Source organism: Colletotrichum acutatum (genome assembly GCF_030867785.1).
Source record: "Colletotrichum acutatum strain CBS 112980 chromosome Unknown BDZ83scaffold_118, whole genome shotgun sequence".
NCBI lineage: Eukaryota > Fungi > Ascomycota > Sordariomycetes > Glomerellales > Glomerellaceae > Colletotrichum > Colletotrichum acutatum.
In genome coordinates, this window is record NW_026849112.1 from 33,517 (window position 1) to 58,076 (window position 24,560).

General features: G+C 51.2%; 8 protein-coding genes across 8 annotated transcripts; 6 read left to right on the plus strand and 2 right to left on the minus strand.

Annotated features, from left to right (window-relative positions):
• The first annotated feature begins 816 nt into the window (after window positions 1-816).
• Window positions 817-2,528, plus strand: BDZ83DRAFT_45735 (retinol dehydrogenase 12). The gene is made up of 2 exons (XM_060503205.1): window positions 817-2,051; window positions 2,118-2,528. Exons 1-2 carry the CDS (start codon window positions 1,150-1,152, stop codon window positions 2,233-2,235), a joined length of 1,020 nt encoding a protein of 339 aa, XP_060360439.1. The 5' UTR covers window positions 817-1,149; the 3' UTR covers window positions 2,236-2,528.
• A 300-nt stretch (window positions 2,529-2,828) lies between these two features.
• BDZ83DRAFT_744025 (uncharacterized protein) lies at window positions 2,829-4,550 on the plus strand (the record flags this gene model as incomplete). The annotated part of the gene is made up of 4 exons (XM_060513149.1): window positions 2,829-3,174; window positions 3,211-3,302; window positions 3,363-4,232; window positions 4,289-4,550. The coding sequence occupies 4 exons, from the start codon at window positions 2,829-2,831 to the stop codon at window positions 4,388-4,390; spliced, it is 1,410 nt and encodes a 469-aa protein (XP_060360440.1). The 3' UTR covers window positions 4,391-4,550.
• Window positions 4,551-4,750: 200 nt separating this feature from the next.
• On the plus strand, window positions 4,751-6,972 carry BDZ83DRAFT_722896 (uncharacterized protein; the record flags this gene model as incomplete). Its single annotated transcript, XM_060512516.1, has 5 exons — window positions 4,751-4,841; window positions 4,897-5,185; window positions 5,228-6,188; window positions 6,244-6,657; window positions 6,793-6,972. The coding sequence occupies 5 exons, from the start codon at window positions 4,751-4,753 to the stop codon at window positions 6,970-6,972; spliced, it is 1,935 nt and encodes a 644-aa protein (XP_060360441.1).
• Window positions 6,973-7,776: 804 nt separating this feature from the next.
• On the plus strand, window positions 7,777-10,851 carry BDZ83DRAFT_635183 (uncharacterized protein). The gene is made up of 6 exons (XM_060509154.1): window positions 7,777-8,264; window positions 8,367-8,997; window positions 9,069-9,141; window positions 9,206-9,647; window positions 9,722-9,890; window positions 10,015-10,851. The coding sequence occupies exons 1-6, from the start codon at window positions 8,233-8,235 to the stop codon at window positions 10,690-10,692; spliced, it is 2,025 nt and encodes a 674-aa protein (XP_060360442.1). The 5' UTR covers window positions 7,777-8,232; the 3' UTR covers window positions 10,693-10,851.
• A 3,131-nt stretch (window positions 10,852-13,982) lies between these two features.
• BDZ83DRAFT_734148 (uncharacterized protein) lies at window positions 13,983-17,996 on the plus strand (the record flags this gene model as incomplete). Its single annotated transcript, XM_060512935.1, has 4 exons — window positions 13,983-14,082; window positions 14,144-15,534; window positions 15,599-17,695; window positions 17,773-17,996. The coding sequence occupies 4 exons, from the start codon at window positions 13,983-13,985 to the stop codon at window positions 17,821-17,823; spliced, it is 3,639 nt and encodes a 1,212-aa protein (XP_060360443.1). The 3' UTR covers window positions 17,824-17,996.
• Window positions 17,997-18,123: 127 nt separating this feature from the next.
• Window positions 18,124-18,588, minus strand: BDZ83DRAFT_587737 (uncharacterized protein; the record flags this gene model as incomplete). The annotated part of the gene is made up of 1 exon (XM_060506070.1): window positions 18,124-18,588. A coding segment is annotated over one exon (465 nt), but the record flags the coding sequence as incomplete, so codon positions are not given.
• Window positions 18,589-18,690: 102 nt separating this feature from the next.
• Window positions 18,691-21,409, minus strand: BDZ83DRAFT_761688 (uncharacterized protein; the record flags this gene model as incomplete). Its single annotated transcript, XM_060515193.1, has 4 exons — window positions 18,691-18,933; window positions 18,990-19,066; window positions 19,124-19,227; window positions 19,278-21,409. 4 exons carry the CDS (start codon window positions 21,407-21,409, stop codon window positions 18,691-18,693), a joined length of 2,556 nt encoding a protein of 851 aa, XP_060360445.1.
• Window positions 21,410-21,906: 497 nt separating this feature from the next.
• On the plus strand, window positions 21,907-24,521 carry BDZ83DRAFT_708127 (NCS1 nucleoside transporter family protein). Its single transcript, XM_060511556.1, has 7 exons — window positions 21,907-22,129; window positions 22,225-22,291; window positions 22,342-22,428; window positions 22,482-22,553; window positions 22,610-22,697; window positions 22,831-23,809; window positions 23,867-24,521. Exons 1-7 carry the CDS (start codon window positions 22,073-22,075, stop codon window positions 24,197-24,199), a joined length of 1,683 nt encoding a protein of 560 aa, XP_060360446.1. The 5' UTR covers window positions 21,907-22,072; the 3' UTR covers window positions 24,200-24,521.
• Window positions 24,522-24,560: the final 39 nt, after the last annotated feature.

Genomic DNA, 24,560 nt, shown 5'->3' on the forward strand with positions numbered 1-24,560 from the left:
ACGAAACGGCGTCCAGAAAGGCCAATGTTGCATTCTTCTCCCACTCGTCTGGTTCCAGGTCCCGCCCATCTTTCCTTTAACCCCACCATCCGAGGGCGAATCAAGCTGGAGGGGGAGGGGCAGATTTGTCTACGTACCTAATTATGGTGATTAGTCTCCAAGCACAGGCCCTGGCCGGCCTCACCCGAAGTCCCCCCGATCAAGTGATTATATGCTGAGTCATCAGATTGCTTTACCGAGATCTTCTCTCCACCGAACTGTGTGCATTCGGCTACCTGGTTCGGTGTGTCTCGGTGTAATTGGCCCCCACCGATATACATTTACATCATGCCACCCCGATACAGTGGCTGAAAGCTGAGCGGCTGTTGAAACATTCACACGAAAGCCTTGCTCGAATACATCTCATCCATCAGATGGAGCAATAGTTTACAGCCTAGGTATTCAGACGATGTTTTAGTGTCGCCGTACTGCTTCGACACTCAAGTCAACAGCATTGCAGTCGGTGACTAAGCAGCTGTATCTTTTCTTAGACCTCGCACACCGAGCGTCGTGGACCCCTAACATCCCGATATCCCTGACCCCTGCGCCGAGTCGACCTTGCGGTAGATCGTGCGACGAAACAGCCCCTCATGCAAAACGTCCATCACTGACCTTGACAGGCCCCGTCCAGCACTTGCGCCAGAATGACACAAAGCTGGATGGTTGATTGACGTCGCACGCATGATAGACCACGACACCCCCTAAGCGCCCAATCCAAGCGCGAATAAGCGTCCGATCCCCCGGAGGGACATTGGCGCGTCTCAAGACCGTTCAACGTCCGCCCGCTCGGTCCTCGATGCACACCGCGCCCCCCGTGGGGGAACCCGGTCCAAAGTCAAAGGTTCTGCGACACAAGAGCAGACCGCATGACATCAAATACCACACCAGATAACCCCTTCTCCGACCACATGCGAACAGGAGCTGGAACCAGGGGCCCTCTCAACTTGTTTGGTGTTTCTTGGCTCCATAATTGTCGGATCGGCCGGCGGGATTATATCAAACGTCGACGTCGCCTTTCGAGCTCTTCCAAGCTTGTTTCTAGAAACAGACGCCGCAACTATTGCCAAAACCTTCATCTAGCTTATTCTCTTTATCCGAAAATCGCTCAAAATGTCCAATGAGTTGGCTAGCCAAGCGGGCTGGGAAGCCAACCCGCTATCCTTCCTGTACCGCCAGGCCGTCATCACACCAGCCGAGATCCCGGAAGAATTCGACTTGTCCGATTGCACTCTCATCATGACGGGTGCCAGTAGCGGCCTCGGCCTCGAAGCTAGTCGTCAATTCCTTGAGCGCTCACTCGGTCGCCTCATCATGGGCGTCCGCAACACATCAAAAGGGGAGGCCCTCGCCGAAGGCCTGCGACGGGAATTCCCCATGGCGCAGATTCAAGTATGGCACCTGGAAATGGAGTCATACGAGAGCGTCAGAAACTTTGTTGCACGGTGCAAGAAGGAGCTGACGCGGATCGATATCGTCATTCTCAACGCTGCGGTGGTCGCGCAAAACTTTATAGTATCGCGGGAAGGCCACGAGCTGATGCTTCAGGTCAACTTCCTCTCCACAACATTACTAGCCCTGCTTCTTCTTCCAGTCATGAAGCAGAAGAAGCCAGCGGGAGATCAGGCGAGGCTAGTCATTGTCAGCTCTGATTTCACGTACTGGCACACGCCCGAGGAGGATATGGTAACGGGTTCCATGTTCAAGCCGGCTGACAAGGAAACCCTGTGGGAATCTGGGAAAAATTATCAGCAGTCCAAGTTCTTGGGCCAGCTTTTCGTCGCCAAGTTGGCGACTTACGTCAATCCGAACCAGATCATCGTCAATCTGGCCAATTCGGGTCTCACCAGCGGCACCAATATCGTCAAGCCAGCAAGCGAGTCATGGTTCATGGGCCTGATGAAGAAGACTATTGGTCGCAGTGTGGAAGTTGGCGCTAGAAGCTATCTTGATGCTGCAATAGTAAAGGGCAGGGAGAGTCACGGGAGCTTCACCTCGGACGGACTCATCAAGCCGTAAGTCAAATTACAAGAATCTCGCGAGGTGAAGATGGCGCGATCATGGAGCTGACATGAATTCAGATGGCCGGCTGTGATGTACACATCTGAGGGGGATGGCCTCAAGGAGAGGATATGGGCAGAGACGAAGAAGGAGCCTGGGTTCGCAGAGGCCTTTGCGGAGGTTGAAAAGGGCCTCTGAGTATGTAGGGCCGTGAAGTGCGCGAAACGCCGCACCTTCAGGTACAGTAGGGAAGAGATGTGCATGAATCACTAAGGAGGCTATGTAATATTTGGTGAAATTCCCCAGTAGCCTACAAAGTTGAGGTTGGCGTGTGCAGGCACGGCTTTATCAAGCTGATATAACTCAAGGCGCAAAAATAGGACATATGAGATGAGCGTCCAACCTACTTAGTCAATAAACGACGACCACTTTGCGCCTAGGTGTATATAGCTTTAGGCGACGTGCCTAAGCACGAAATACAAGCCACCCATTCAACACCCTTTGAATTCGACGAATACTCTATTGAGTTTCAGCTGCCTGATTGACCCACTTTGTAGTATATCAGTTACCTTCCTTTGTGATCTGTACGGTACCACCATACTTGGGCATTCTCTTAGTTCCTTGACCATCGGAGAAACATTATTGAAAAGTATATAATCCAACTTTCTCCCTGCAATCCTCCACGATATCTTCACTCTGCATCATCTCAACATCCGTCTCTTGACTTCCACCTTCGTCTCAACTGACATTACGATCAACAGTTCACCGCCCCCACAGACCAAAAGTGCAGAATGGCTTCCGTACCCACGCTCCGAGAGCTTGCAAAGCAAGTCTCTGAATCCATTTCAGACGAACATCTGGGCGGTAGTACGTTTGCTATTGGCGGCGAGATCGCAATCGAGCAGCTCCAAGGCCAATCTGGCCCTACAACTCAGGTCGTATCTTCTTCGGTCGTTCTTCGGTGGGACAATCCAGCGGAGCATCCTGGCCCCCAGCGAGTCTCTTTCCCAGTCGCTTCCAATGACGACGCTGTAGCGTTCGATCACCTCCTCAAAGTCTCTGAAAAGGCTAAATTTGGTCTCGACGGACGACACGAATTCGATGAAACGTACCGCAAGGCTCAGAAGCTCGGTGCTGGTGATTTCTGCACCACCTTCTGACCGTATGAAACAGGCATCATCGACGCTGTCTGCCAGGTTCTTCTCCCCAGCTACGACATGGACGAAGACAAGCGGGCAATCCGTGCGGAGCTGTACAACATGAATGTAAGTGAATTGATATATGGTGGTGTACAACCTCGATCTCTCTGACATGACCTTTTACAGATCTACTCTGGTCCTTCGGGCAAGTTCAAAGCGCACGTCGATACTCCTCGTTCGCCCTATCGGATTGGCTCCTTGGTTGTCTGTCTTCCGATGAAGCATGAAGGTGGCAAGCTGGCCGTGAGACATTTTGGACAGACTCATTCCTTCGACTGGGCCAAGAACTCTAGCAACTCCGTCATTCAGTGGGCCGCCTTCTACAGCGACTGTGAACACGAAGTGTTCGAGGTCAAGTCCGGTCACAGGGTTACGCTGACATACAACTTGTATGCCACAGCAGGAAACGGAGACCTCGGAGGTCAAAAATCTGCTTTCAGCCCTACTTCGCTGCCACTCTATAACCAGATTGTAGACTTGCTCAGCTCCAAGAAATTCCAGTCCAAGGATAGACTTCTAGGAGTCTACAGCACGCACGCTTATCCTCATACGGAGAAGGAGCATGGCCTTCCTTTCTGTCTCAAGGGTCTTGACATGGTGATCTACAACACCTTCAAGAGCCTCGGCTTGGAAGTCCATTTGTGTGTTATTCTCGAAAACCCGAAAGGCTTTCGCAGGCGCAAGCTTTACAATGGGGAATTTTCTGATGAAGATACAGATTCCCAGCCATTTCAGAGGCAACCGACATTGGCGAAGAACAACAATGGGGCCGCATCGGACTCGGAAGACGACAACAGTAGGAAGTACTACACCAGAACCGTAGGATTCATCAATCAAGCATACTCCACGGACGAGCTGGTTGAGTACCAAGATGACATGAAACGCATCATCAACCAGGCCATGAGAACCGACAAGGATAAGTTCGACGCCAGCAAGATCATCTGGCTGAATAAGAACAACGGCGAGTCGAATATGCAGGTGTCATATTATATGGCAGTACGTTTCCCTGTCGCCCACCTTCAGATCTGGATTTAGCTAACATGTACATGCAGTACGGCAACGAGCCATCCTCTGAGGAAATCTACTCATACTTTGCTATGGTCATTGAAATCCCTACTACTGGAGTGAATGCAAGCGATGACGCGGAAGGGTAGAATCAAGCGCCATATTGACGGAAAGGTCTTCGGGGTGAGGAACGTCGATAGAAACACCAACAGGCATAGATAGCATCCCCATGGGATGGAATCAAGTATCAGTATATCTTCAGATGAAATAGTAAATGGAATCATCTCGCATTAATATGAACAGCTCAAGTTTTTGGAATCGTGGATAACTGCAGCCTAGCAGCAAGGTACCCTCCGTGTTCAGGTCCAGGTTTCGGGGTGACGGCACGGAACCAACATTCCCCCGATCGGGCTCGTAGCGGGAATGGGACCTTTTTAGGCAACCGCCCAATATTCCGAACTACCCTGCTCTGTGTTCTTCCCAAAATCCTTTCCCACGTCGCCACGAGCATGAGTCCCCGTGTATGCTCGTGCACTCTCTGCGGTTGGGTCGTCGTCGATGCACCAGGCAGTGTTTCTTGGTTGAATCAGTTCCGCGGAGGTAAGTGTTCTGGGTTTGTTCTTGGTGGTATAAAGCATCCTAATTTAATCCGAAGTCATTGCAAGTACAAATGGCGTTATTCTCACTGGTGTTGGCCTATACGATGACCCGGGAAGGGGCGCATTCATCGCCCCAGTCGACCCTAACCGTCGATGGGATGACCCAACCTACGACGGTACAGATGAAGACCAATTTGGCGCTATGGGCTTCCCTCCAGTTAACGGAAGATATGGCTTTATTTTCCATGACGCCTGCTGGGACCTTTTAGAGAAAGTCTTCAATCCGGGTCCAGTTCCCTTTCCGAGACTGTTCGACGTCTGCGAATCACTCCCATTTCCGCTACTGTCAGTGGGCATCAGCTGGGGCCATAACTAAGGGGGAGCCAGCATCGTCGATAATGAACACCACTTTCCGTTCGAGGACAGATTTTCCGACCGTGACTACATGGACCCCGACCCTGTTCTCTGCGCCAACCCGTACGAAGCTGAAGAGGCCCACCACCTGCTCACCGAGGCGCCCGAGGAGCGGCCAAGTCCAAAGGGGCCTGTTGCCAATGCAACAGCGCCAGAGCGAGACAGCTTCCATGCGCTCCCACAAGAGCTACGGTCAGCGATCGCCATTTACCTGCCGACCTTGGATGTATTGAACCTACGATTGGCCTCACGCTCGTTCTGGACGATTTTTAATAGTCAACAGTTCTGGGCCTCGAGATTCAAGCAAAAGTCAGACCGCTCATGGCTTTTTGAATCCCAGGATGGGGCTCAGCCTCGGGACTGGAGATGGCTGTACCATCGAACCAACAATGCGCACATAGGTCCTAGCCTTCAGAACAGAGTTCGTGTTTGGAACCTGGCCCAGAAAGTTGTGGCAGCTCTGGACTTCCAATGGATCGACAGTGGTTCAGAACCTTCCCAGCAGCAAGGCTCGACCCAGTGTTTAAAGGTGTCTGGCGACTTGTGGGAGAGACCGAGTGGGCCACACCACTCCCACTTGGATAAAGGTTGCCTTCTACGCGAAACGTACCGCTTGACCATCCCTGAAGACCTATCGATGGTTTCCATCTGGTCTATTCCCATAGGCGAGATTCTATACATCGCTGGACTGAAGTTTGCCACGGCCACGGGCGATGTTCGTCAAATAGGCTACCGAACTACAACCGAGCAGTCCGTGGAGATTTCAGACATACGCGGATTCAAGCTAGCTGTGGGAGAAAGGGGGATTCAAGCTTTGCAATGCATCGACCAAAATTCCGATACCTCCCACTGGCTTGGCAATCCGGAGATGTCGCTCAAGACACTGCGCTTGAATGCAGATGAGCGCATCAACGACCTTGATATTGGATTTGACGTGAGTCAAGTGGACCCCCCAAGCTTTGTCCTATGCAACTATGCTAACTTCACAGGGTTGCAAAATTGTGAGCTTGGCTCTCTCTCCACAGTCTTCATCTATCGTAAGACTAGCACAGGATGAGAACAGATTGAGAAATATGGGGATGTGGTACCCTGAGATCCCGGGACCAGACCTCTGCTTAAACGAAGTTTCTTTCGCCCCCAGGGAACATTACTTGGACGGATTCAAACCACTATTTTGGACCTCCTTCGGCGGCCCAGGTGGTGCCCACCTCCGAAGACTCAATAATTTCAGAGTTGTCCTAAGCCCCGCCGGCATACGTCGCATCGACTTCACATACGACACTCTAGAACTCAATAGAGCATTCGGTTGCCAAATGCCTGGAGATTTGACCAAGGAAATCGACTTTGCAATTGACGGGGCAGGAGGCGAACTTATCAGTGCGGTCGATATTTTCCAGGAAAATGTTAACCCTGAGGATGCCTACACATGGATGGTTGAAGAAGGATTCATAGCTGCATTCAAGGTTAGTCGCCGATGTTCGCCTGCCCGTTGTCCAAAATTGTCCGCAAGAAATTTGCGCTAAAGTAATTACGTTGAGGTGTCCACGAACCGAGGAAGGACCTGCTTTTTCTCCTTTCATGCCGACCTGCCAAGCAATACTTCTTTTCGAGTCGCCACAGCTCCTGGAGAGGCCATGACTGGGTTTTACGGAAGCCAGGTAAGCGCGTCTACATCCTTGCTTTGCTTATCTTCTCGCGGCGTACCTTTCATTGACTGACGAGTCGTGAAAGCGTTCCCATGAAGGTAGTAGCATTTCAGCTTTAGGTGTCATCTCCGAAGTCATCCAAGAAAGTTGAGGATTGAGATGGTACCGGGACAAGGTAGAAATCGTCAGTTAGCCCCCAAGTTCTGGGGAGTGCTGGGAGCTAGGTTATTGCCCAAGTCACGAAGTCTGCACTTACCGAATGATTGGCCACGTTGTTGTGGATGTCATTAACGCTGTCATGGATTCCGAAAAGCCGGGCGGCGAAGTTTTGTGGGAATTTCATTGAGCTTGTAATGGCATGGACAAGGAAAAGGAAGGCAAGGTAGTAAGATGAACTTAAGAAATCGTCATCCTCGACAAACAAAAAATATGAGATAAATTGAAGGCTTCCATTAAATACCATTAGAGACGCAACAGTCTTGAGGTGACATGCGAAAGAGATGGCATCCCATTCCTTTTAACCCTTAAGAACACTGGCAGGGTCAGCTACTTGGAGTAGTCACAAGAGTACGGGTGCACTCAGTGTGAAGTCAAACACTACCCAGTTTCCTTTTCAATCCGTCCGCACGTTGAAGCAGCGACATGGAATGTATCGGCACTGATGCATGAGGTGGAACAGAGCATGTGAGGTTGGCCGTCACCCCTGTTTACCCTGCGTAAAACAAATGGGCCCCCCTGGCCTGTTCACTTTAGAGCTTACCGCGTCGCGAAAAGTCGCGTCGTTCTTTGACCTGTGTCCAGGTTGGTCAGAAAGCCTGCACTTGAAATACACTGCTGCTGCGTTTGCCCCTCAGCAATTTTTCCCTAGCCACCTCATGCCAGCGTTTCTCAGCTCGCCCAGTGGAGTAATTCTGCCTTTGTACAAGTTCCTGTCCTTAACGCCGTCCCTCATATCCATACCTGCCTCTAGACTTTAATGTACTTGATCCTACCTTAATCCCACGTACCAGCCAGTAACCTAGCAAGTCGCTGCCAACAGCAGCCATTCTCGCAAAGGGGGACGTGCTCCAGAACATAGGCCGACCCACCCCATCTATCCGTATTCTCACCTCATTCATCATTTTCAGTGCGGCAACGGACGTGCTCATAGAGCTTCACTCTCCTGCAGGTTTAAAGACGGATTCCAACTTGCGCGCAAATATCTTCCAACTCGTCTCGCACGCGTCTCACGAGTAAATATTGCCTACAAGGTCTATGTGAGCCTCATCCAAGCCAAAGACGTCATCTCAAAACAGCCACTGTGACAGCTCGAGTGGTCACATCTCGCTTCCCATGTCCAAGGCTCGCGCTAAGTCAGAGGCAGCGTAAGTCCTTCATAACCTTACTCATCACCATATTCGAATTCAATCATTTAACCGCGATCTTCATCTCATAAACTGACTGACCGCTGTCTTCGCGACGTACAGCATCCTAGGCATAGACTGGGGCAGCACCGCCATACGTGCAACCATTTGCATCCGCAAAACCAAGGAGCTGCACCCGATATGGAACCGCGGCGCGGTTCCTGGACATGACATCCGCTATCAGACCGGAGCCTTCAACTCAACTCTCTATGTCGACGACCGCGGCGGTATAGTGTATACTGGTGAGGTGTACAACGGAAGCTGCACGCCCATTCCCTCCAAATGGTTCCTGTGCGAAGACCGCGAGACCGGTAACCCGCTCCTCGATGGCCTCCTGGCCAAGTTCAGGGGCATGGAGACGAAAATCCGAAGGGCCCTGAAAGCCATCGTGAGGACCGTCTTTAAAGAGGTGACAGATTTCTGTACCGATCGCGCGCTCCATATTGACGAGGTTGGCCTGTCGCATCCCGCCCACTGGACGGCCCAGGAGCTATCCAGCTACGAGAACCTGATTGCCTCCGCCATGATGGAGTCTAATACATTTGCAAACGCACACGGTCGCATCAAGCTTCATGTAGAGAGTCTGGCGTCGGCTCACTTTCTGTTCTCGAGCCCGCGTCACATGAAGCAGATACTCACTAAGGTAGACGAGCCTTGTCATTTGGTTTTTCTTGATTTTGGAGGACACACAATGGTGAGTTAGCTATAGCAGTGCCCGGAGCTGTATGGTCTTAGCCGGTAGAGATATTAACGGCGGTGGCGCAGAACGGCTGCATATTCAGCGCCGTACGACGGAGTGGTGATGAGTTAAACTACTTCCAAGTTGGGGAACCCTTTAGTAAGTCCAGCCAAATTTTCCATATACCCACCCACAGAGCCACGTCTAACAAAGGGTCAACCAGCCGCTCATGGCGGTACACAGCTATGGGAGAAGAGAGTTGATGATTTTGCGACCAATTACGTCGAAAAGTCACTCAAATCAACTTTGCTCCCTAGCCAACGAGCAGACCTTTTGGAGATGTTCCACCTCAAGATCAAGAGGCTCCAGACAGGCTTATTCGCGAGCATGGTCTTGCACGCGGAGGATCCAGACAACCACAGTAGTATATCAGTACACTTACGCGCGACCGATGCCAGGCAATGTTTCCTCGACGGGCTAGAAACCCCTCTTAGACTCGCCAGGAAGAAGATAGACGCAGCTGTCGCCCTGGGCTCAAACGTCAAGATAGTTCTGTCCGGCGGCAGTGGCAAGAACGTTTTAGTGCAGGCGAATCTTCAGCAAGCTTGTGCTCAACTTAAGATTGACGAACCGTTCCTCTTTTACGAGGCAGTGGGCGAGAAAGAGTATGTACATCGAGAACTTGAAATTTCCGAAAAGCCCGGAGATGAAGAAGTTGCTAATATGTCCTGCTCGACAGCTCTTTCAATATCAGCAAAGGCGCTGCACTTGCGGCGGTTGATAATATCACCGTGCAAGAATTCATCAACCGGGGGGCTGCTTTCGGTTTCCAAATAGGTCGCCCGTTAAAGGGCGCCAATGGCAGCTTCATAAGCTGGGAGAGTGCAGCCACTCTAGCTCTTGATTCTGTAAGATTTCCCCTGAACTCCAGCTACCTAGGTCTTCGCGTTCTCGACCCGGTCTATGGACGTGTGTTGCTAGATGCTGATTAATCGTTAAGCTTTTCTCACTGACAAATGATCAATCTGGCAGGACGGTACCCATTACTTTAGAAAGCGCTACAGCGGGACCACGAGGCTCAAGATCGTCTGTGACCCTCAGCTGCAAGCCTCTGCCAAATGGGACCACATCCCAGCGGCGTGTTGCTACGACATTCTCGAATTAGCGCCGCCTACCAAAGGCCACTGGGAATACTGCTTGCGACTGCATGATTTCGGTGACGGCAAATTGGGGCTGATAATCCGAAAGAACAAGCTGTCGTGGAAGGGTAAATCCGTGTTGGAGAGGATGACCTACGGCCCCTTTCCCCTCGAATACGACACGTCTTCGAGGTGTTGCCTGATCAACTTGGACCGGGTTAAGACCGAGAGTACCGACTTTGAGAGCGGCATCTTCTTGACCGAAGACGGGAAGCTTGTGCCGTGCGACCCGGAGGCGGTAAACGATCAGATCCAGGATCTGCAAAAGGAGAACAATGATCGACTGAGGGAGTCGAGCGGGATCACCACGTCAATGCCGCAAAAGCTGAAGGGGCAGCAAGAGAAGCAGGGGCAGCAGGAGAAACAACAGGAATGCAAAGCGTCAGGAAAGCGGCCCAGGTCGACGTTAGTTGCTCAGATGAGTGACGATGGGAAGCCACGTAAGGAGTCCGACCGTGATGACGATAGGGGACAGGAGCCGGCCTATAAAAAACGACTCATGAAGCGGTAGAACGACACGAAATGACGGAGGCAGCAATAGGCCGAACGTGAATGTAGGAGACACTCGGGCGCAGGCCTTAGTTGAGTGCTCAATGTAGATATCGTGCAATCTCAGCCCCTTCGCCATGGGATTGCAATTACTAGTACTTATTAATGAGAGAAGACACCCAAGAACACAAGGATATTTGTGCCGCAAAGGCCGCGAATGGAGCCATTCATATGACTGGAAGCCATAGACGCCGACGAAGATAAATTTGAGATGCCGACTATGCAAACAAATCCCTCTCGAGAATGGCTTTGCCGCCAGACCCGCGCCTGCCCAGGTGACCCGCCCAGGTGAAACCGATCTCCCTCACCAACATCTGGGCTGTTAGATATCTGCACTTTAGAGGATACCTTGAAGTCACCTTCACTGGAAGTTACAATGTTGTTCGCGTATAGCAACCAGAAGTTCGGGACTTCAAGGCTTGCTAATTTTGGGGACACAGAGATAATGTATTGACTCGCAATTTGTCTCTCACACTTTAATGGGGAAAGCAAGCCAGCTTGCAGCACTTGTTGCAGCAAGATAATGCAAAAGAGGATATAGAAGGTGTGTTGGATATGAAGTCGTTACATTGTTGAGCAATCTTCTATATGTCTTCATCCGTCGGACTCGTTGATCTTGTGTCCCAAGCAATGTCCACCTCATATGAAATACATACTTGAATGGGGCTAGGCATTCTCGTTTTAAGGTAGTCACACACATCACGACGATCTTACCAAATTCATCGTCGCACTTCTAGACGCCCACCCACACAAAGTGCATGTGGTCTGCAAGCCACCCGCCCACGCTAGGTTCTTGCCGGCGCTATCCATAACGCCCAAGACGGCAAATCGGCAACGGCCACAGTCCCTACGTTGACTTGCAAGCTTTGAGCAGATATCTTCATGCAAGGGTAGACACTGCTGGAGCAAGGATTCATAAGATTAGCCTTGTCTTTCTGTGTTGGTTGTTCTGCGCGCCCAGACGCAGTAATCATCCAAAACGACACCCACCTAAGTATATGTTTGCTCAGTGATTAACACCTGCCCCCATTGTCCTCTTTGGTTGGGGGACAAGATGAGCCGCCCTGATCTAAGTATTCCGATAAGAGCTAAGGAGGTTTCCCGGGTTTCATCGAGTTGAAACGATGTAAAGATTGCGTTCTGCAATACATTTTCCTTGCCATCTTCTATGTCAATACCTGGCCAAGATGGACAATCCAATGCCGCTGCAGTCGCGCCTCAGCAAACATCAAGTACAGCATACGCCTGTGGCCGCCAGCGATGTCAGATGGTAGCCTCAATAGATTTTCAAGTCTATAGGGCAAATTTCCAATTTATGGGAGATAACCGCGGTATCAGTATCGATTGTCGACTAGGTGGAAAGAAGCAAACGGATGGTTATTCCATGACAGAACAATTGGAGTTTGCTTGACCAAATCCCCCCCCCCCCTCTCATGAGTAGGTAATAACGACATTAGTATTCAGTTTTTCCATCACTTTTACCTCGAAACCACAGTTTTTAACCGTAAAATACCGGAGTCACGCCTCCAAAAGCAGATCGAGGCCTTGCGGTGTTGACAACAGGCTTGAGCTCTTAATCTCACATAATGGCGATATCCGTACCTCAACAAGGTTTCCAAGCCAGGGAATACTTCTGAACATCGCGAAACCTTCTCTCTTGACGATGAGGATTGACATGGATATGACTCTGTTCGTAGGGAGGACTTAAGAATAGTTAGTCCAATAGGGGCTACCGTCGGAGAGTAGAACATCGAGCCAAGGAACACAGTCTTTGGAGGTCCAACGATCTCTCTAGTCACTGTTGGCTGACGTAGTTTCTTTCATTCGAATGTATTTACGAATACTAACGCCAGTTGTGCTGAGATTAAGGTAGCTCGACTTCTTGGCGACGTTGAATTACACAAAAGATTGTTGCCCCAAGAAGAGTTGGATTGAAAATTGCTACTTCGCTTCTAGTTTAGAAACCTTTTTATCCAAGATCGGGACTTAAACCAGATCTAGCGATGTACACGAGTGAAACCAATTGGTCAAATCTCATTATTTAGAACCTCACCGCAAGACTATTGACGATCGAGATGATCAACAAAGCAGACATTGAGATACAGGCTTCTAGGTTCTTTTTCCTTTTACAAGCTAACAGCAATGAAATTATGCCTTGAAGTGAAGGTTTACATGATCAGGACACTTAGTTAGTCATTTATGATCGAAACGAGGTGGGATTAAGGTTGCAAAGACCATGAGATCAATACCATCGATCTGCCACGGACTATCTATTCAGGGTTTGATTTTCGGTTAGGAACAATCACCAACAGTTTTTCACCCGATGAAATGAACCAGGAATTAAGGATGAATATTTTATTATTCACTCTGTTATCACGTTGGTCTGAAGGAAGGTGCGTAATCCGTTCCTGTGGACCTTCTCTACTTGCAGGTACCCAATTTTATAGGAGAATTAGAAACTCGGTTCGACTAGCTTGTCACATGGCCAGCAAATAGCAAAGTTCATACACACTCAAACTAACTTATCCTACAATTCTTTCTAAGGATTTGTTAACTCGCGTCCAAAGACATTTCCTCTCTTCCCCTATCTTCGGATGCTGTGTCATTGGGCAGACGTTATAGCTTTATACCACATTCACGGCCAATGGGACATCGCGATCCCGGGGTGGAAGCAGTGGTATCATTACATTACTTTACAAAAGAGATGCCAGAGTCAAAATCTTAACCCCAGGGAGCTATAGCAGGGAGCCCTCAGTAATACCTCAGTTGCCAAACTCACTCTCAGAAGACCTGGGTATTCACATAGAATACATGCGAGCTTTTCGATCATGAACGGAGGAGCAGCCACCGTCTTTATTCACCTCGAACTGTTCCTTCTCTCGATTTCCATGGCATCTTACTTCACCTCACCCTCACGTGCTCTCGTCTTGACCCAACCACTGACAAGCCAGGGACTGGGAAAACAAAGAGATTTTTGACCGCCCGCCCACATATTGCTTAAATTGTGAGCCCATTCACAAATTTCAGATTTATTGACCTGCCACAAGAGCAACCTGACTCCCTTCCGATTTCTCTTTTCTTTGTTGTGCTTTTCCTTCTTTTTCTTCTTCCCGCGCACACCCTCAACTCTGAGTTGTCTTCACCCACAACTCCCTTCTCTTCACAGGCAATCCATCTTTTCAATTCACTCCATCGGCGCCGGATATCGAAAGAGACCCTGGCTTAACCGACACAGAGGAGAAACCTATTACGATGGGCAAGCACAAGTCTTCTTTGAAGGCTTGGTGCCACCGTCTCATCCCGCTCTTGCTCCTCGCTCTTGCGGTCAATATCTGCCAGGCTCGTGGCAGAGGTAAGAATTATCAATCTCACGTCAATGTGGATTCATCTAACCATCTTCTCTCTCCGTCTAGACCACAAGAAGCGAGACGATCTCACCGGATCACTCGCCTCAACCGCTCCCACCGACGGAACCAGTCTTTCTATCTCCACCTCTGAACTCCAAGAAGGTCGCGTTGTCACTCGCATCGTGACCACCTCAATTCTCATCACGCTTCCCTGTGGCGCCTCTGAGGGTTCTTATTCCTTCAGTTCCGACCTGGTCACCACCCAGTCCTCTTCCCACTACCTCAACACGACTAGAGGTTCTGGAACCAGCCTGATTCAATCCTCGAACTCTACAATCGTCCACTCTGCTTCCTCTTCTAGCTTTACCAACTGGAACACGACTGCGGTCAATCATGGGTCCTCGTCGACTGTTCTGAACTGGAACTCTACAATTGCTGGTCCAGTCGAGTCTTTGTTGTCCTCTGAATCCTCCTTCCAGAGTCACCAGCCAACTGTCTCGGCAGCGACAACAACTGAGACCGGAAATCGCGATCTGCCTGAGCCCTTTACCAAATCACCCTCCACCTCTCAGAAGAGTCAGAATGGTAGCTCAAGTGACATTGCCCCCACCTCTTCGATGCAGACATCTTTGTCCGAAGGTGGTACAGCCCAGACCTCTGGTGCCACCACAGGCCCTGACCATTCCCCAGCGTCGACCATCAGTCCCCGACCATCTCAATCGTCCAGCAGCATCTCCAGTGGCTCTGTCTCTATCGAGACTTCAATCTCAGATGTGACTACTACCACCGATGTACCTCAAACATCTCCCTCTGGCACTGATCACGATGCTGAGACTTCATCCATGTCGGGATCTGTTTCCAGCGGTGGCAGCGCTCACGCAACGACCACTTCCGTATCTACGATAGAGAATGATCAGCAGTCTACCTTAGTTCCCATCGTTTCTACCGAGGAAGATTGGAAGTCAACCAAGAAGGGTGATGATGACGATTCCAAGACATCTACAAAGAAGGGCAACGATGATGATGACGACAAATCTACCAACGCATCCCCGGGCAGCACACAAAAGAGCACCGTGTCCTCTACACACCATGCCTCTTCTACTCAGCACTCTGCTACGCCGACCTCAACTGCTGCTCCAGGGAGCAGTGGATCGAATGGCCCTAGTTCCACGGTCACATCTTCTACCTCTTCAGAGGGTGGAGATCTCACGACTTTCTACTTGACTGCCACGATCAAGCCGCCCGAAGGTGTCCAACCTTGGACATGGCTCACTTGGACGTCTACCGAGGTCACCAAGACAACGACTCGTGATGGTCAGGCCTGGCCGACAATCTTCCCCGCATGGTCTTGCATCGGAGGACAGCTTCTATGTCATCCGAAGTGCCTTATTCCTTTCCTCTTTTGCGATCTCCCAGCCCTCAATCTTCCGGGCCCGCTCGGTTTCCCTTGGGCCAAGGTATGTCCATCCCTCTAGTTGACTCTTTGTTTTTCTCGACGCATCCGCTAATGAAGACATCCAGCCGCCTCCCAAGAAGCCGAAGGGTAAGCCTCGCAAAGTCAGGAAGGATGACCCTACCGATCCCGAAGATCCCGAGGACGATGAATCAGAGCCATCCGAGACACCCACTTCCTCGTCTGAAGCCTCCTGCACAGCAACCACCACCGTCTACCCCGACTGCAACCAGGGATGTACCGCCAGCCCTATTGTCGGTTCCGACTCGTCTACAAGCTTCACCACCAGTTGTAACACGGCCACCTGCAGACCCTCTATAGTCTGCAGCACCACGGTTGAAACTACCACAACGACGACCATCAAAACTGTGTCCGCAACCTCAACAGAGAGCTACTGCGGCGGCGTTGACTCGAGCTGCCAGAACTGCAAGGATAAGAGATCAGGGCTTTCGAAACGTTCCCAATTCGTCGAGTGGAATCCTAAGCCAGATCCTGAGATTCTCGGCGGACCTGACGGACTCACGAACTTTGCGACCTGGCCTGCGGGTAAACAAAACTGGTTTGACCGCGCTTGGAAGTACTTGGCTCACTACTGCGATGGTCTGGATCATTGGAGACCTCTTGGGGACTTCGTTGACGGCACAAAGAAGCTGGTCGGTTACTCTACAATGCATGCCGATGTCTGGGGAGACCAGCCTATGATGGGAGGTACCGGACCACTCTGGGGTTGTAGCGGAATCATCATCATTACGAAGAGAGGCATCTACACCAGTCACGTCTGGGAGGTTCCCAACTTCTGGAACCAAGGATTCGGGCAGTACGACATTGATAAGGAGTTCCGAGAGGGCGTTCTCGAGTTTCTAGAGACCGGCTCAGGTGATCGCCCTGGCGACGGGGAATTTGTCTTGCAGCCGAACAGACCTAACAGACTGACAAACCCTCCGCCTCCTAGACCTGGCAACCCGATGCCTGATCCTGAAGACGGCACCAGAGGTCAGTTCCAAACACCATATCCTGGAATCATGCAACTCAAGGAGACGACCCCGATCTTCGACAATATTCCCGAGGACACTCTCCAAGTCATTTTCATCTACCCACTTACTGGCGGACAATGGAGCAACCCTGTACCCCCGAACTATCCCGACTACTTGCCGCCTAGACATCCCGAGCGGCTCCAGCAATGGAAAGACTGGGTCTCCAACCACCTTGGCTTTCCCGCGGACAAGTTCACCAATGTGGGATACCATAAAGGCCCTGGTTACTGGCCCAATGCGGACGAGAACTATCCGATGGACAACTACGTCCCACCCTATGGCCTCATCTGGTGGCAGTATCATCCAGCCCATGTCGTGGAGGTGCTTCCTGATGGCACGCAGATCCGCAAGCCTACCATCAAGGTCTATTGGGAGACCTGGCCGGTCTACGAGTTCTCCTGGTGTCCCCCGGGCACTGAGCTGAAGCGTGACGAGAATGGAAGTGAGTCATGCCCGATGCCCGCCGCTCCTGCAAAGTCGTCCGCCGCGGCTTCCAGTGGCTCAGCTTCGGCTTCCGGTTCCGTTCCCGCTTCCGCGTCTGCCTCAGCTGGCTCCCCTGGTAGTCAGTCCTCTGGTCAAGTTTCGATGTCTGGGCCTTTTGGTAGTCAGTCCCCTGGTGGTCAGTCTTCCGGTCGGTCCTTGATGTCTGGTTCCCCTGTCAGCAACTCTCCTTCTTCCAAGAGCAAGGTTGTCGTCTGGGTCACCGCCACTGCCGAAGTCACCGTCACCAACGACATCGGTGTCACCCTGACTGTCATGCCCTCGGCCGCCGCTCCAACCTCTACGGCCGAGATCTGGCGCATCGCCCGCATCACCCAGGACATTGCTTTGGGTGATGGCACTTCGAATCACACTGCGACAGTCAGTATTGTCCAGATCGAGGATGGAAAGGAGGTCAACGTTGTTACAAACAGAGACAGCAATGGCGGAGGTCCTGTCAAGCTTCCTCGTGAGCTTGTCACCACTGACAACTCGGGTGCCAAGTTGACCATTTCCTTCAAGGGTGGTGATCAGCCCTACGAGCTCAAGTCGGATATTGGTGGTCTGACTCAGGAATGGTCCATGAAGCAATGGGGCAACAAGATTGCCAACGGTCCTTGGTGCAAGATCATCAAGAACACCACAGGCGAGGTAAACTCTTACAATCCATTCTCGCGGTAATCTCAGGTCATTCTTTGAATTTTAAGGCTAATTGTTTCACTCTTTAGAGCGTAGTCAAGAGGTCTGCGGAGTGTCACTACCGCGCTTTTGGCCAGTAGAGACCTTCAAGTTACCCGAATACCCCTTTCTGCCCCTTTTCAGCACATTCTGAATGATGCGAAAGTCCTGAACTCGGAGATTTAATGGAACACACGGAAACGGCATTGCAGAGGATCAGCATAAGTAGCCGACATAGGTACCATGTCCGCTGTGGTGAGGCAGAGGATGGCACTCTCAATGCAATAAACCGTTCATCATGCTTTTCATGAGATTGATCGTTATCCTTGATTACTGTGTGTCAATTACTGGTTGTAAACTCGTGCCGTAAGAACCTTCCACGGGCAACGTGTTGTAATTCCCTACACCCCGTACTCGTCAATGACACTCCTGGGTTCGGTATACTCTCCAACCCCAATGAATGGCATGCTCAACCCAAAGGCTTGAGGCCCTCCCACGGGCATCCCCTTCTCCGTCTTCCAGAGCGGGTGAGCAGGTAGCGCGATAACATTCACGCATAAGCCGTAGCGGAGATCCTGAGACCCGATAGCCTCTCCATCCTGGCCTAGAATCGAAATAAGATCCGGCACTGTACACAACACCTCTTGCTGGCCGCTTTCTGAACCCTCTTCGTCTGTGAGAGCCGCGTAAAGGTACTCGTTCTGAAACGGTATGATCATATGCCGGTCTGGAAACGATGTGTTCTTCGTTTCGGAGTCTTTCTCTTCGTCGGCAAGGGCGGCGATCAGGACACTGCCCATCGTATAGCCACCACCCACATAGCGCCTTACATCGATGATCTTGCCTGTAAAAAGAAGTTTCCCAGCACATACTTCGAACTGGGAGCGGGTTAGTCGAAGATATCCGGCACAGCATCATGAGAAACAGGAACATAGAGAAACTCCTCCTGGACCTCTCAGGGGTAGTCTCTACTCCGGGCCAAATGGCGCGTGCGACAATTTACTTACAATGGCATCGACATAGCTAGACTTCCTCTTCCGTGCCATATGAACTGCACGACCTAGATACCAGGCTTGTGATAGGGTGTTAGGGACGCCGTGGGACTTTATGGCCGAGCCGGGAAGCGGCCTGGCGCAAACGGCGCATCCGAGGCCGAGCTCAATTGCTGCCGTACGCAGGAATCGCTCCAGGCGAACTGGCGTATCAGAACTCTATTTTTGAACCAGGTCAGTATGGAAGAATGGTTGTGCTCGAAGAAGCAACCTACCATCACAACGCACACATTGCCCCTTGCGTCAGAGAGAGCACAGGGAGTTAGCGGGTGACCATAGACGCTCAGCGTGGCTATTCAAGACGCCTTGTTAGCTGATCATGGCTTCTGCAGCGGCTTTCACTTGTTACCTTGATACATAGTTGGGTATGCTCTTCCCATCGCGTCGCCATCGATGATCGGTATATCATAATGTACTCCAGTTGGAAATGCACTGAGACCATTGCCTCCACCACTGCTCTTCATCAGTCAACGTGCTTAACCGACCTCAGATTTGCCACTTACATCTCGTCGATGAAAACCCCATGAAGAGGCACATCTCCCAAGATCTTTCGCACTGCATCGATACCGCTGGGGATCTCAGAGCCACCAGCAATTCTCTCGTTGATGACACTCGGGGTGCCGTACCAGGAGCCAAAGCATACGGTGTCAGTGTCGGCGAGAGATGAAGGTGAAATGATCCTCATCTTGCCTGGCTCGCTATTGCGTAGGACATGCAAGCTTTTCAAGAATTCGTGGTGGGTTGGACCCCCGCCGCCAGTTCCTAGTACACCACAGCCTGTTGAAATCATCTCCAGATCTACCTCTGAGACGTACCACGCCCCTTCTTGAACGTCAGGCCGGTAGGTCTCGAGATCTACCCGCAGTGAGGGCTTGGTGGTAGGCTCTAGAGCGTCCGAAACAGTCTTCTTTGGCGCCTCGGCCTCCTTATCCTCTTCTTCGACTGGCGTCATGCTCTCGGGCGAGGAAGTGGGATCCCCGGGAACGCTCAATTTGCCGACAGCTCTGACTTGTATCCTCATGGCGCCATTGTCGACGTATTGAAGCGGCATCTTGTTCACCTCGACAACGTGGACGTCTGTAGAAGCTGCACCCTTTTGAATGGCTAGATCGATAGCCTTCTGGCACGTCGCTGCAACAACTGCCTTCTCGTCTCTTCCCTCGAGGATCTCAATGACGTCCACTTCGCCAGAAACCTTGCCAATAGCAGCGCCAACGGCATTAGCGGCGCCTTGGTGAATAGGCTGAATACACTTCTCGACGCCTTCGAGGTTGTCTGTGACAAGGAGGGCACCGCCTCCCACAAGAAGCACGTGCACGGGTGCAGCGGAGACCTTCATCTGCTCGATAACACCCTCTAGCATCTTCTTGATTCTCTGCCGCGCCTTTTCGAGGACTGAGCTTGGGATATCTTTAATGAGGCTCGCGTCTCCCAGGCTCGCTTTCCCAGAAGCCACCACAACATCCGTTGCTGTTAGTGTCAGACCGCCAAAGACCCTCGCCTGCTCAGTGAGGAAGTGTCCAACTGACCCCGGACCAACCGTGACATCCCCGAATTCGGAGGTCATCTTCACTTTGCTACCACCACCAAGTCCGATTGAGACGACCTCGGGCATTGAGAATGCTGTTCTCACGCCCCCAACTTCCACGAACCCGGGCGCTTGTCGAGGGAAGCCAGACGGTAGCAAGGCGCATACGTCTGTGGTTGTGCCGCCGATGTCAACGACGAGCACTTGAGGCTCCATCTCTTTCCTTTCTGAGATCTTGGTAGAATCTGTGGTCGTCCTCTTCGCTCGATCCAGTCCGGCGAGGAAAGCCGCTCCAGTCATGCTATTTGTCGGACCGCTAGCGAAGGTCTTGATGGGAAACTCGGCAGCCGTATCAGCGTTAATAAGTGTGCCATCGTTCTGCGATAGATAGAGTGGACAGGCGAGCTTCAGCCGTGCCATTGCGGTTTTAAAACCTCGGGTGACCTTGTGTGCTGTTCTGAGAATGGCGGCATTGAGAATTGTCGCGTTCTCTCGCTCCAAAAGACCAGGTGGGCCTATGTCATGGGAGCAGACCACATCAAGATCTGGCACTTCTTCCAGCATGACTCTTTTACAAGTTTCTTCGTGCAGGCCGGAGTGATCCAGCGGTGAGAAGATACCAACAAGGGCAACTGATCTCACCCCAGACGCGACGATGTCTCTTGCTGTTTGGCGAATCTGCTCGTGGTCGAGCGGCGCGATCTCCCGACCATCAATCTCCAGTCCTCCATCGAGATAGTAGACTCCACCATCTAGAATACGATGGAGGTCAGAGGGAAAGTCCGAAAATGGGGGGATTTGTCTTGTAAATGGTCCACAAAGACGGACGACAGCGACCTTGCTAAGCCGTCGCTTGTCAGCCTCAATAAGAGCGTTGATGAAGTGCGTTGTGCCTATAGTTACACTCAGGACTCGCTTCTGGTCGATTTCTGAGCTCTGAGCGACAGCACGGATTGCAGCTTCTATGCCGGTGGTAATGTCTGGTGTAGTTGAGGCCTTGTGGGAAGCCAGGACACCGCGGCCAGGCGTGTCTGTGGCCGTGATGTCGAGGATAGCGGCGTCGGTGTTTGTGCCACCTACGTCGACACCTATACGGTAAAGAGCCATGATTGATGAACTCTGGTATGGTGTAATGAATGAGGGGTGAGGTTGACGGGGAATATTTGGTGTGGTTCCGTCCCGTAGTAAACTACTTGCTCTATCTTTCTCTTCTTATGGTGGTTGGCGGATGGCAAGCTCTTAACAAAGGAGGTTTGACTAAGACAGTCTTAGCAAATAGTGGCTTCGATAAGAAGTTGGCCGACAACAACACCGACGAAACATTGAATGATCAAAGAGTTTAGATCAACTACTGGTGTCCATGTAAGTGGAGGCATACAATCACCGGGGAAGCCCCGCTTGAGGGGTCCATGGCCTCCAAGTTGGCCGATCGATCGGCCAACTTCAGCTTGGACAAGGGTCATCCCCAGCCGAGGCCCTGTGCTCTTCTCCCTGAATTGAGATAACACCAAGTAGAAATCCCGAAAACGCTCCAGAGAGTGATAAGTATCCTTGTTAGCGCAACGTGGAATGACTGCAGAGTGCCGAGATAACACCACCATGGACCAACATTTATATCTTCCACGGCACTCCTCTTCAAATCATACATGTCTCGTGCCGCACTTATGCCCGAAGCGAAAGGACTCGAATAGACAGTGACCCATTCGTCTACAACTCTTTGCAATATCGTTTCATTCGCTTGCTCTAGAATAACCAACATCGAAGGAAACAATGGGGTTGCAAGCCGCCTTGAAGCGGGTGGAACTCCCCCATGTTTCCCGCTGGATTGTACGTAAATTCGGCCCACCTCCGCACATCGTTAATGTCGTCGGCTGTTAGGGGAGGGTCGCTAGTCAAGATAACACTAACGCAACATTCGACAGAACGATGACATTCGACCTATTGAGGCTCAAAGACGTACCTGGGGCTTCTTGACGTTTCACAACTTTTGTGCGTGAAGTCTTATATGTACTAGGTCCTCTTTGCTAACCGATTGCAAGGGCTCTTGGTCAACTGCAATGTCACCACCTACTTGACCGGCAGTGCCCTCATCCCTCTAGGTTTGACTTGGTGGCAGGCCTTCATATGTGAGTCTGATTCATCTTCCGCTTTTCCTCAGCTCTGTTTAACGTGTTTCAAGGTATCATTCTTGGCAATCTTATTGCCACCGCCGTCGTAATTATCAACTCACTTCCGGGCAGCTACTATCATAGTACGTTTACAAAGTGCAACTTACAGCAGGCTTTCTTGGTTGCTGATTCTACCTAGTTGGCTTTCCTGTATTCAGTCGAGCGGTATGGGGAATGTGGGGATCACAATTCGTCATTTGGAATCGCATCTTTCTGTCCCTTGGTAAGTTTCCCTACTCGTCATACAATCACGTCACATAATAGATCATAAACTCATACTGCCTGTCTCTAGTCTGGTTCGTAGTACCCATGATATCAACATTGCCGACATGTTGATCTGTACTAACACATTATACATAGGTATGGTTTCACTGCCTGGGTCGGAGGAGAGTGCATCTATGTGATCCTTCTTTCCTGGGACCCAAAGCTTGAATCCCACATTCCCAACAGCATGCCAGCGGACACGGGTATGACAACTGCGCAATTCGTCTCGTACATCATCTTCAGCGTCATTTCTCTCCCAGTCGTCTGGATCCGTCCTCACCGTCTCGAGAAGTTCTTCCACTTTGCCTGCTCCATAACCCTTGCCTTCTTCGTTGTGCTCCTCATATGGGCTCTCACTACCATGGGAGCCTCAGGCTTTGGTGATACTATCACCTCAGGGTCAGCCCTGCCCAACACAGGAGGACCGGACAGTGTGGCTTGGCTGATGATCTACGGCATCGTATCAACAATCGGTTCCATCGCAGCGGGTATCCTGAACCAAAACGACTATTCTCGCTTCGCTTCGCAGCCCAGGCACGCCATCGTAGGCCAAGCTATTTCGTTCCCTTTTTATAGCATTTTCAGCTCTCTGATTGGTATCCTCGTCACCGCAGCGACCCAGGAGCGATTTGGTGGCGAGGCCATTTGGAACCCGCCTACGCTCTTTGCTCAGCTGCTGGCCCAGGACGAGACGGCTGGGACGCGGGCGGCGTGTTTCTTCGCGGGTCTTTGTCTCGTAATATCCCAGATCGGAGTCAATGTACCCGGAAACGCGCTAGCAGGCGGCTTTGACCTGGCTGCGACGTTTCCCAAGTACTTGAACATCCGTCGTGGCGCCTACATCACCGCGATTTTCAGCGTAGTCGTCAACCCGTGGCGTCTCGTCAACACTGCAACGATTTTCCTCACTGTCCTTTCGAGTTATAGTGTCTTCTTGGCTCCGATGACGGGACTGATGATATCTAGCTACTTTATTGTCAACAAGAGCAAGGTGAACGTGGACCACTTGTACCGCGGCGATTCAGGGAGCATCTACTGGTTCTCATACGGTTGCAATTGGCGAGCACCGGTGGCAGTGAGTTACTCCCTTCCATCTTTACCTGACTAGAATTTTTGTTGACTCGCTCTTCAGTGGCTTGTTGGTGTGATACCCTGCATGCCTGGCTTTATCGCCGCCGTCGACGCGTCAGTAACTGTCAGCGAGGGCGCCACGGAGCTGTACTCCATGTCGTATGTCTATGGACTGCTTTCGAGCGGCTTGGTGTACGCCTTGCTACATTGGCTTTTACCGGCGAGAAGTCTAGATGCTTTTATTAAAGATGCGCCCTCGGCCCGTGAACTCCAACAAATGCAACAAAGCAGGTGGGATGTGACGCTAGCCGAGACTCCTGAACTTCTTGAAGTGCTTTCTGGGCATGGAGGCAAGCCAGCAAACTCCGCCACACCCTTCAAAGAGAATGTATAGATACTATAGTACACATACTCTCATTATCATTTTCGCTATCTACATCTATCTCTATTTCTGTCACTGCTGCAGTCCCTATCGAGCTATCGAGCCATCTTGACCCGGTAAAGTCCCTGAAATACGTACTAAGGGTTTCATAATGATGAAACCGTAAGTGTTATTTTGATATAGATCGTGATCAAAACGACAGCAAGAATGAGGATCGCAGTTGTAATATGAGAAAGGGGGTTGAACCCTTGTGAAGTGTTGACCGGCGGAGCATGTTATCACCCCGCCCTAGCGTCGCAGTGACAGGTCCCGCATGTAAGCCACTAACATTGATGACCAAAATGCGCACAGGCGGTATCGGCATCGGCCAACT

Coding starts and splice junctions, on each gene's coding strand:
- BDZ83DRAFT_45735 (XM_060503205.1), top strand. CDS start 1,150: ATGTCCAATGAGTTGGCTAGCCAAGCGGGCTGGGAAGCCAACCCGCTA. Junction 2,052..2,117: donor TCGGACGGACTCATCAAGCC/GTAAGTCAAATT, acceptor ACATGAATTCAG/ATGGCCGGCTGTGATGTACA.
- BDZ83DRAFT_635183 (XM_060509154.1), top strand. CDS start 8,233: ATGTCCAAGGCTCGCGCTAAGTCAGAGGCAGC. Junction 9,142..9,205: donor CCAAGTTGGGGAACCCTTTA/GTAAGTCCAGCC, acceptor AGGGTCAACCAG/CCGCTCATGGCGGTACACAG. Junction 9,648..9,721: donor GAGGCAGTGGGCGAGAAAGA/GTATGTACATCG, acceptor CCTGCTCGACAG/CTCTTTCAATATCAGCAAAG.
- BDZ83DRAFT_708127 (XM_060511556.1), top strand. CDS start 22,073: ATGGGGTTGCAAGCCGCCTTGAAGCGGGTGGAACTCCCCCATGTTTCC. Junction 22,292..22,341: donor CTTGACGTTTCACAACTTTT/GTGCGTGAAGTC, acceptor ACCGATTGCAAG/GGCTCTTGGTCAACTGCAAT. Junction 22,698..22,830: donor ATCTTTCTGTCCCTTGGTAA/GTTTCCCTACTC, acceptor CATTATACATAG/GTATGGTTTCACTGCCTGGG.